Source organism: Haematobia irritans, chromosome 4, assembly GCF_050003625.1.
Source record: "Haematobia irritans isolate KBUSLIRL chromosome 4, ASM5000362v1, whole genome shotgun sequence".
NCBI classification, from domain to species: Eukaryota; Metazoa; Arthropoda; class Insecta; order Diptera; family Muscidae; genus Haematobia; species Haematobia irritans.
This window is the reverse complement of record NC_134400.1, coordinates 179,372,293-179,383,019: the sequence shown is the minus strand read 5'-3', so window position 1 is coordinate 179,383,019 and position 10,727 is coordinate 179,372,293. Positions and strand designations below refer to the sequence as shown.

The 10,727-nt window shown below is 35.5% G+C and overlaps 1 protein-coding gene and 2 long non-coding RNA genes across 3 annotated transcripts; 2 read left to right on the top strand and 1 right to left on the bottom strand.

The window, feature by feature from the left end:
* Positions 1-620: 620 nt before the first annotated feature.
* LOC142236137 (uncharacterized) lies at positions 621-1,280 on the bottom strand. The gene is made up of 2 exons (XR_012721913.1): positions 892-1,280; positions 621-834 (listed from the first exon to the last, which is right to left on the bottom strand). It is a non-coding gene; the product is annotated as an uncharacterized LOC142236137 (long non-coding RNA).
* A 944-nt stretch (positions 1,281-2,224) lies between these two features.
* Positions 2,225-2,625, top strand: LOC142234838 (uncharacterized). Its single transcript, XR_012721724.1, has 2 exons — positions 2,225-2,355; positions 2,412-2,625. It is a non-coding gene; the product is annotated as an uncharacterized LOC142234838 (long non-coding RNA).
* Positions 2,626-4,467: 1,842 nt separating this feature from the next.
* LOC142233445 (protein ST7 homolog) lies at positions 4,468-10,480 on the top strand. The gene is made up of 3 exons (XM_075304371.1): positions 4,468-5,009; positions 6,379-6,824; positions 8,877-10,480. Exons 1-3 carry the CDS (start codon positions 4,868-4,870, stop codon positions 9,867-9,869), a joined length of 1,581 nt encoding a protein of 526 aa, XP_075160486.1. The 5' UTR covers positions 4,468-4,867; the 3' UTR covers positions 9,870-10,480.
* The last annotated feature ends 247 nt before the right edge of the window (positions 10,481-10,727 follow it).

Genomic DNA, 10,727 nt, shown 5'->3' with positions numbered 1-10,727 from the left:
CAAATGAAATAATGCGCTTTACAGACTATCAGTTATTCCGGACGACAGTGCTCGTGTCGAATATACCCCATATATTGTGCACACTATAAGTTAAGTCTGAAGGCATAATCGATACTGCTGTATGTTTATGGGATCGATAACACTTTTACCGATTATTTAGTCATCGCCGACATGTCGTATCGATCCGACACACTGTAAGATTCTTTACAAACACTTACATTCCGTCCGCAATAACTGCTAGTCTGTAAAGCGCATAACACAAAATTGCAATACGAGACTGTCGCTTATGCGCTTTACAGACTATTGCGCTTTACAGACTATCAGTTATTCCGGACGACAGTGCTCGTGTCGAACATATCCCATATCCCTGCCAACATTTTTTGAATTTGGGGACTCTTTTGAGAATCCCCACTACGTCGAAAACAATCATATACGACATCAAAAACTCGTCGGAAAAGCGCCGTCACTATTGAGAAGTTGTACCACGCCAAGTTACTACAAAAATGTTTCGCATGAGTGCGATTATTAGGTGCCTTTATAGATCAATTTAGAACGACGCCAATAAGGGACCCTCCAAACAATCAGAAAAAGTGCATTTTAAGATAGTTGTAAAAGAATCATTGTGGTCGAGTAAAACACGTTTGTTTAGATATTTATTAATTTGATTAAACATTTACAAATTCTTAAAAATATAACATTTATACCACTATCACATTACATTTAACATAATTGTTGGCATTAATGATGATGTTGAGTTACAAGTAGCGAGTTACATGTTGCTGCATCTATCAACCAGTGTTTTTATTCCATGGAGGCAGCGTGTCTGTAAAATATCTGAAAAACAATCACTTTATTCCATTTGGAAAATCACCAAATTGTTCACCAATATACCTTTCACAATTTTAAGCGTATAATCTATGTTTTCAGAACTTTATTTTCGTTTTTATTTAATTAAAATATAACAAGCTGGTTGCGCTTGGCGTTTCACAAAAAAATGGCTTTTTTAACAGTAGGGATGGCAAATTACTTGCATGTACTTTTTGATGTACCTTTTCATGATGGTTGAAGTGACATTTACGAGTCTGTGGTAACGATGAGGTTGAAATGGAACTTTGAAATGCTGGCAGGGATATTGTGCACATTATAAGTTAAGTCCGAAGGCATAATCGATACTGCTGCATGTTTATGGGATCGATAACACATTTACCGATTATTTAGTCATCACCGACAAGTCGTATCGATCCGACACACTGTAAGATTCTTTACAAACACCGACATTCCGTCCGGAATAACTGATGGTCTGTAAAGCGCAATCAGATATTCCGGACGACAGTGCTCGTGTCGAACATATCCCATGTATTGTGCACATTATAAGTTAAGTCCGAAGGCATAATCGATACGCCTGCATATTTATGGGATCGATAACACATTTACCGATTATTTAGTCATCGCCGACAAGTATCGATCCGACACACTGTAAGATTCTTTACAAACACCGACATTCCGTCCGGAATAACTGATAATCTGTAAAGCGCATTACAAATTACAATCCGGAATAACTGTCCTGCCAACATTTTTTGAATTTGGGGGCGCTTCAGAGAATCCCCACTACGTCGAAAACAGTCGTATACGATATCCAAAACTCCTCGGAAAAGCGCCGTCACTATTGAGAAGTTGTACCACGCCAAGTTACTACAAAAAAGTATCGCATGAGTGCAATTATTAGGAGCCCATCTGGATACATTTAGAAGGACGCCGATAAGAGCCCCTTCAAACAATCAGACAAAGTGCATTTTAAGATAGTTGTAAAAGAATCATTGTGGTCAAATAAAACACGATTGTTTAGATGTTTATTAATTTTATGAAACATTTATAAATTCTCATAAATATAACATTTATGCGGCTATCACATCACATTTAACACATTTTTATGCATTAATAAGAGATTGATGTTGAGTTACAAGTTGTAAGTTAAATGTTGTAGCGTCTATCAGCCAGTACTTTTATTCCCAATGGAGGCAGCGTGTCTGGAAAAATATTTGAAAAACTATCACTTTATTCCATTTGGAAAGTCAAAAATTGTTCACCAATTTACTTTTCACAATTTTAAGCGTAATAACTACCCTGCCAGCATTTCAAAGTTCCATTTCATCCTCATCGTTACCACAGACTCGTAAATGTCACTTCAACCATCATGAAAAGGTACATCAAAAAGTACATGCAAGTATTTTGCCATCCCTACTACGATTTTATTTTTTGTGAAACGCCAAGCGCAACCAGCTTGTTATATTTTAATTAAATAAAAACGAAAATAAAGTTCTGAAAACATAGATTATACGCTTAAAATTGCGAAAGGTATATTGGTGAACAATTTTTGATTTTCCAAATGGAATAAAGTGATTGTTTTTCAGATATTTTACAGACATGCTGCTTCCATCAAATAAAAACACTAGTTGATAGACGCTGCAACATGTAACTCGCTACTTGTAACTCAACATCATCATTAATGCCAAAAATTATTTAAAATGTAATGTGATAGTGGTATAAATGTTATATTTTTAAGAATTTGTAAATGTTTACACAAATTAATAAATATCTAAACAAACGTGTTTTACTCGACCACAATGATTCTTTTACAACTATCTTAAAATGCACTTTTTCTGATTGTTTGGAGGGTCCCTTATTGGCGTCGTTCTAAATTGATCTATAAAGGCACCTAATAATTGCACTCATGCGAAACCTTTTTGTAGTAACTTTTGCGTGGTACAACTTCTCAATAGTGACGGCGCTTTTCCGACGAGTTTTTGATATCGTATACGATTGTTTTCGACGTGGTGGAGATTCTCAGAAGTGTCGTCAAATTCCAAAAATGTTGGCAGGGTATGTTTTCAGCATTTTATTTTCGTTTTTATTTAAATAAAATATAACAAGCTGGTTGCGCTTGGCGTTTCACAAAAAATAAAATGGCCCTTCTAACAGTAGTGATGGCAAAATACTTTCATGTACATTTTGTACTTTTTGATATGCTTCCCCCATCACAGTTCGCGATGGTTGTGGTGACATTTACGAGTCTGTGGTAGCGATGAGGATGAAATGGAACTTTGAAGTGCTGGCAGGGTGATAATCTGTAAAGCGCATTACAAATTATCAGATATTCCGGCCGGAATGTCGGTGTTTGTAAAGAATCTTACACTGTGTCGGATCGATACGACTTGTCGGCGATGACTAAATAATCGGTAAATGTGTTATCGATCCCATAAACATGCAGCAGTATCGATTATGCCTTCGACTTAACTTATAATGTGCACAATATATGGGATATGTTCGACACGAGCACTGTCGTCCGGAATAACTGATAGTCTGTAAAGCGCATTACTGCCTGTTCATGAAACACAATTTCGACTTGAGACCAATTGTTAGTCTAGATTGAAACTAAAATATATTTGCTACAAAATCCCGAAATTTGGCATGAACACATTATTAGGGCTGTTTTCTTTTTGCACTGGATACCCTAAGCAGTCACAGACTAAAAGAAAACAGAGTACTCGTTTATCCAGGACATCTCCAAAAAATATGCAACACTGTCATCAGCTGTTTAAAAACAATCACAGAAAACAAGTGAAATCTTAAATTTTTAATGTATGAAATGCTCAAATAGTTATAAATATATACTGCTGCGATTATTCATGACACTGTATCACTTTGAATTTCATGATATTCGATAAATTAGTCACAATAAACTGCTATTGTGAATCTAAAAAGCGTCACTTTATCAAAATGCAATCTGGTAACACCGACTCGACTTGCACTGATGAGATGTTCTGGATAGAACACCAGTGCAACGATGTTCTGGATAGCTCATACAAATGTTGCATCCAGTGCAAAAAGAAAACAGCCCTAATAATAATGAATTTCTTAGTGGTAGCAAACGGGGATTAAAATACGGTAGACAACTGTTGCAGGCCAATAAAGCCCGGGATGCACCTTTAGCGGAATTTCCACTGCCCATTTGAAATTCATTCTTCATGTTGGCAAACATCGATAAAGCCGTTCTGATGCATTTTTGGATAGCGGAACTGCCTTTGGAAAGAATGTTCGTAAGAGCTGCATACCGGACCGACCCATTTTTGCCACTAAGTTTTTCGCTACGGCGGGGGCGACGGCTAAATAAATTTGTTTTTTCTGTTACTTTAACTATGACAATTATTAATAAATTTTTCTGATTTAAATCGATATTTTTGCTTAATTGGCGAATAAATTTGAGTCGAGATGAATCGACATAGTCGGTGGCGGCGTCGACTGGCAAAAAAAAAATGGTCGGTGGCGACTGAAATCAGCGGCGCGCTCATCAACCCAAGACTCACATTGTATAAGTGGTATTACCTGTTTTCCCATTCGCGTATTTTGCATCAAAGAAGAAACAAGCAAAAATACTTTAAAACTGAAAATGTGGCATCACTGACCTACGGACAGATGATTAGAGAGAAATCGCAAAAGATAGAAACCGTCGTCGAAAAATATTGTTTAGCGCACATTTATGGCCAAAAGCCAAACATTTGCCAAATTATATTGAAAACATAAACAATATCATTGGCGGATTAAAAATCTCCTGGTTATGTTATGGCAAGCAGGATGGACTATTTGTAAGGCAAGGTGAAAATAGGAAAAACATCCGGAGTAGAGAAAAAATCTAAAAATCATCACAGCAGGAGTTGAGAGAAGAAGAAGAAGCATACGCAAAGACAAATCCTGGAAAATAAGATTGTATAGCATTTGTCTTTGGCTACGTTTCTACGGACAAAACATAAAATTGGCAAATATTGAAGAATTTCAGCAACAGGACACCAATAATAACGGCGGCGCCGTCATGTGGGACTCCTCGTCGATGTTCCTTTCCACTTTGACGCCTAAATTCTATGTTGCTTTGACGGGGACTTCCAGTCTGATATCAGGACTAATACTGATCTTTGAATGGTGGTATTTTCGCAAATACGGCACATCCTTTATAGGTAAGTGTGAAGTATATAAAATCTTGAGAAATCTTCATATGGCGGATAAATAAACTAGTATACAATGACCACGCGTCCAAAAAAAACTTTACATCAGATTAATGGTTGAAGCAAAACTATCTTAAAAAAAACGAATGTCCCATCCGGTTTTGTTAGAAGCCTACATGAATTAGTTAGATTGTTATCCCATCCCAAATATATTGAATCCCAGGTGATGGAAAGTTCTTAATACCTTTGAAGCTGTCAGAAAATTCTGCATGTTTTGTACATGTGGCTATTGAATAACTGTGTGAAACTATTGGGAAACTTGGTTTGAATCCATTACTTCATATTTAACAGTAGTACAAAGAAACAGTCGAACCACTTCATCTCTGTAGAAATTTGCGTTAGATTTGTGACCCGACAAAAAACTTGCTGTCGTTCGTTTAGATCCTTTCTTACAGTATTCCTGGGGCAATGCAAATAAATCACATTATCTGAAATGAAATATCCCTTGTTGGCCCTTAAATTGTTCCTTTTACATGGAATTGAACGAAACTACACAACTTTGTGGGTATCAAGAATAATGAATTCCTTATGAGTTAATCTAGCACAATTATTCCGTACGTTTATCTTTTGTGGTTGGAAAGTTTTTGTTCTAAATGTAGTACATTAGTATTGGCCGATCGCCTTCATGGAAGAAATATCGTTTCTTCATATCAGTTAGTGTAAGTTCACCAATGTGGTTTCACCAATGTGGTATCACAATGGACTGAATAGTCCAAGTGAGCCTGATACATCGGGCTGCCAACTAACCTAACCTACTAGTGTATTTTGATCTTAATTATTAGGATTGATATTTATATTTTATATTAGAGTTCGAATAGCTTTTCGCATATAGTTAGATGCCACTTACAACGATATTTACAGGGATAACAACATTAAGAAGGCATTTAGCCTAAAACGAGTTTGACAACTGTCAATGGCCTTAATTAAACATGCCAAAATTTTAGTCGAAAATATGGTCCTCTTAATTGAAGGTAAAAATTACTTCAACTATTCTCACGAACCGTAACATATTTCCTCATATTTTGAAGAAAATATGGGTAATTTTCCAGATTTCTTTTGTGTTAGATTTCCCACTTGTTGAAAAATGTTTCAATTTGATTGACAATCAAAATGGCAATATAGGGTTGATATTATTGTTTTTGTAATACTGAGAGTATCTTCCTTAATATACCTTGAAACTAGTCAAAATTTGAAAGTCGATCAAAGTTGTCCTCTACTTGTATATAATTAAAAAATATATTTTTTTAATTTTCTTGTTGTCAAATGAAGTTACTCATTATTAGCAAAAATTCTAAAACAGTTTTCTTTTTCCATATTTTAGAGCAAGTCTCTATTAATCACATAAGCCCTTGGATTAATGGGAGTGATTCTGCTGCTGACTCTAACGGCAATAATAGTGGGACAGGTGCTAGTGGCAATTCAAACCCTGGTAGTACTTCAAACGGTGGCAGTACTTCAAATAGCAGTGGTCAACAAATGCCCGAATGTAAAGTATGGCGAAATCCATTGAATCTTTTTCGAGGTGCAGAATATCAGCGATTCTTTTGGGCAACGAGCAAGGAACCATTGACGTATTATGACATGAACTTATCGGCTCAAGATCATCAGACGTTTTTCACATGTGAAGGTGATGCACGCAAAGAGGAATACGAAATAATGCAAACAGCATGGCGTGAAAGAAATCCCGTGCAACGTATTAAATCAGCTCACAATGCTATTGAAATCAATCCCGACTGTGCTCCAGCTTATATACTTTTGGCAGAAGAGGTAATATATTGATCATTCAATACTCTTCAATTAATTTTGTTTTTAATATCGGGAAAACACCTTTAATTCTAAATATAATAAAATCGGATAAATGCAGTCCGATTTTCATGGTTAAATTTGAGAATTACAGTCGACATTTACTTTAATTCTTTTTTATAAAAGTCAATTAACCGAAATATTTGTGCTGAGACCGTATGAAGTTTACTAAACCTCATTTTCTTTTTTTTTTTTATTTATTTATTTCAACTCCATTAGTAACATAGACTCACAGAGACCATATTCGTTACAAATCTAGTATTGGTTAAACTTTTAAAATGTCCTATGGACATGTTTGCCATCATGCCCATAAATGTTTCAGTCAACCGGAGAGACGATATCTGCTATTTTCACTTTGTTAATTGACAATTAATGCTTAATGGAGCTACAAGAAAATGGTCGCAATTCTTTATTATCGTGAAAGTGCGGGTTAATATAGTAATAATTTTATCGAACCGTTTCCAATTTGTACATAGTGATGGCCGTAGTTCATGTGTAAATCCAATTTCTTCAGGTGTTCCACAGGGATCTATCCTTGGTCCTATACTGTTTATGTTATATATTAATGACATTGTACATTGTGTTCAACATGTTGATATGGCTATATATGCCAATGATATTCAATTATTTAGTACCTGCGCATCTGGCACGACGCAAGATGCTCTATTGAATTTGGATCATGACATCGGTCATATTTATGACTGGGCTAGCAGAAATAACTTGTCCATTAATGTCAGTAAAACAAAGATCATGGCTTTTGAAAATCCCCGCCAGCCGATCACACTGAGAGATATTGTGATCCAAGACAATTTAATTAGTTTTAGTGACTCCATTATTTCTCTTGGGTTTCACATTGACCATAGACTTAAATTCGATTTCCATATAGCCAAGATATGTTCAAAAGTTAACTTCGTTCTGAAGAAACTATATAGTTTGAACGTTATTCTCCCGCTTCCTGTGAAACGAATGCTGGCGCATTCACTACTTATGCCACATATTTTATACGGTGTAGAGGTTTATATGGGGTCAAGTAGATCAAGTTTGTCTAAACTTACTTCATGTTTCCATTCTCTGCTTCGTTTTGTATTCGGTAAAAACTGTAGACACAACTATTCACGCTTTGCTAATGAATTTCTGGGATGCTCGTTTGAGCGTTATCTTGTTATTCGGTGTCTTTGTTTTCTTTATGGTGTTTTGAAATCAGGTAAACCAGCATATCTTATATCTTATTTCCGGTTCTTGAGTACAACAAGGACCACTCAAATACGCATTGAACATTTCAACCATAATATTCTGGAGCGCTCGTTTGCAATTCGAGTTACCAGACTGTGGAACTCCTTACCTCAAAACATAAAGCAATTATCGAATAGTGTTCATGTTTTAAAAAAAAGTTAATATCCCATTTTTCTCACGAAGCTTAGCAGTTTAGTCATTGACAATCTCTGTCTCACACTTATTCATAATTTTTTAGAAATGTGCATTGAGGATTTTGCTAGATTTTTAGATTTTTAATTTTTTTTATAGTTTTAGAATTTTTCGTGTTAGTGCCTTAGCAATTTTTGATGTATGTAATTAATATTTTAAAACTCATTATTGCTCTACTTTATATATCTATCAACATATGGCCCATGGGGGCTCAGTTTGATTAAATAAATAAATAAATGCTCCTATGTAGCACTTTTGAGATCGAATTATGTATCAGCTTCACATGGTTATAATGTGCCCCTTATAAACCCATATCCTGATATGATTTTTTGAGCTCTTGAAGATGCATTTTTATTCGATTTCATGGAAGTCCGATATGATTTTTTGAGCTCTTGAAGATGTATTTTTATTCGATTTCATGGAAGTCCGTTTATGTATTCTGTGCGGTGAGCCCACATGAAGTAAAACTGCTATTATTTTCATTTACTGAATCATTGCCTTTGTACCCTTATGGGGTGTATTTAATTTTTTTTTTAAGATTATTCTAATAAAATGTCCTTTATTTTTTTTGTTTTTTATAATATTTTTCAGGAAGCAACAACAATTGTTGAAGCAGAACGAATTTTACGCACTGCATTAAAAATTGCCGAACAAAATTATCGCAAATCTCAAGCAACACAGCATCAGGGTCCAGTAGCTGAGGGCATACATCGACGCGATACGAATGTTCTCATTTACATACGACGTCGATTGGCAATGTGCGCTCGAAAATTGGGAAAATTAAAAGAGGCGGCAAAAATGTTTCGGGATTTAACAAAAGAAATTCCATCTATTATGAATGTTCTGAACATTCATGAGAATCTCATTGAAACCTTATTGGAGATGCAAGCGTATGCAGATTGCCAAGCAGTTTTAGCCAAATACGACGACATCTCACTGCCCAAATCGGCCACAATTTGCTACACAGCGGCACTGTTAAAGGCCAGGGCAGTAGCTGATAAATTTTCACCGGATATAGCGTCGAAACGTGGTCTAAGTCCGGCTGAAATGTGTGCAGTGGAGGCTATACATCGCGCCGTGGAGTTTAACCCGCATGTGCCGAAATATTTGCTAGAGACAAAACCTCTTATTCTTCCTCCTGAGCATATACTAAAACGTGGCGATTCTGAAGCATTGGCCTATGCCTTCTTCCATTTGAAACACTGGAAGAACATCGATGGTGCATTAAATTTACTTCACTGTACATGGGAGGGTACATTCCGCATGTTGCCCTATCCATTAGAACGTGGCCATCTCTTCTATCCATATCCAACATGTACAGAATGTGCAGATCGTGAGCTTCTACCGGCATTCCATGAAGTTTCTGTCTATCCCAAAAAAGAGCTACCCTTTTTCATACTCTTCACAGCGGGCCTGTGCTCCTTTACGGCTTTATTGGCTCTTTTGACACATCAATATCCAGAGCCAATGGGATTATTAGCTCAAACCGTACTTACCTGGATATCATATCCATTTCAGTTGCTCAAAGAACGCATTGAAGCATTTTGGCCTTGTAATCTTTTACAACATATATCCAGAGTTTAATCTCAAACTCAATTAAGCAATGAAAACTAATACAGAAATATTCATATACACCACAAAACTAAACATTCTTGTCGCTTCATTTGGTGACACAAACGAGTGTTAATGATAATGAATAATGTCCACATACAACATACACATTTTGTTTTCGCACAAATTATCTCTGTGAAAAAAAAAAGAAATTTAAAAATTGGCAATTTTTCAAGGCCAATCAAAAATGAAATTACTATTACAGGAAGAATTCAGTTGTTAGATCCTACTTTCTATTAGTTTTTCGTTATTCTCTCTTTAAGCCCTAAGCGCCCCGCATCAATTCATTTATTCCAGACTCAGATTACAAAGTTATCCCTTTATCCAATTTAATTCTGAGTTTATTTTATTTATTGTGAAATCAATGAGAAGAAAGTCTTAACAATTCATTTCATTTTATTTATTTGTTTGTTATAATAAAAACTGTATGAGTTATTTTTTTTTTTATTCAAAACTGATCCTTAACATGAACACAATCTTACAAAGGGAAATGCAAACTCCAAAATACTTGAAGATTGAAAATGATATTGTATTTAAAAAAAAATAAAATTAATAAAAACGTAATCTTAAATTAAAAATGCAAATGCAGTTCTTTTAATAAATATGGTCCAAGTGCTCATTCAGCGAGCTTTTGGCAGAATCGGATTGAGAATGTGATACCTTTTGCTCAAACATTCAAAAGGAATAACACCAAATCATATGAACTAGTTATGACATATTGCCATCGATGCCATCAAACTAAATTTTCGCTAGAGGTGCATATGGGGCTTCATACGTCGGCACGAAGTTTTGTAATGTAATGGTAAGAGTTTACCGTGTGTTGTCTATAGG

Excerpts from the sequence above, each read along its gene's own strand:
- LOC142233445 (XM_075304371.1), top strand. The coding sequence starts at position 4,868 with ATGTGGGACTCCTCGTCGATGTTCCTTTCCACTTTGACGCCTAAATTC. Across the intron at positions 5,010-6,378 it reads ATACGGCACATCCTTTATAG|AGCAAGTCTCTATTAATCAC; the intron begins GTAAGTGTGAAG and ends TCCATATTTTAG. Across the intron at positions 6,825-8,876 it reads ATATACTTTTGGCAGAAGAG|GAAGCAACAACAATTGTTGA; the intron begins GTAATATATTGA and ends AATATTTTTCAG.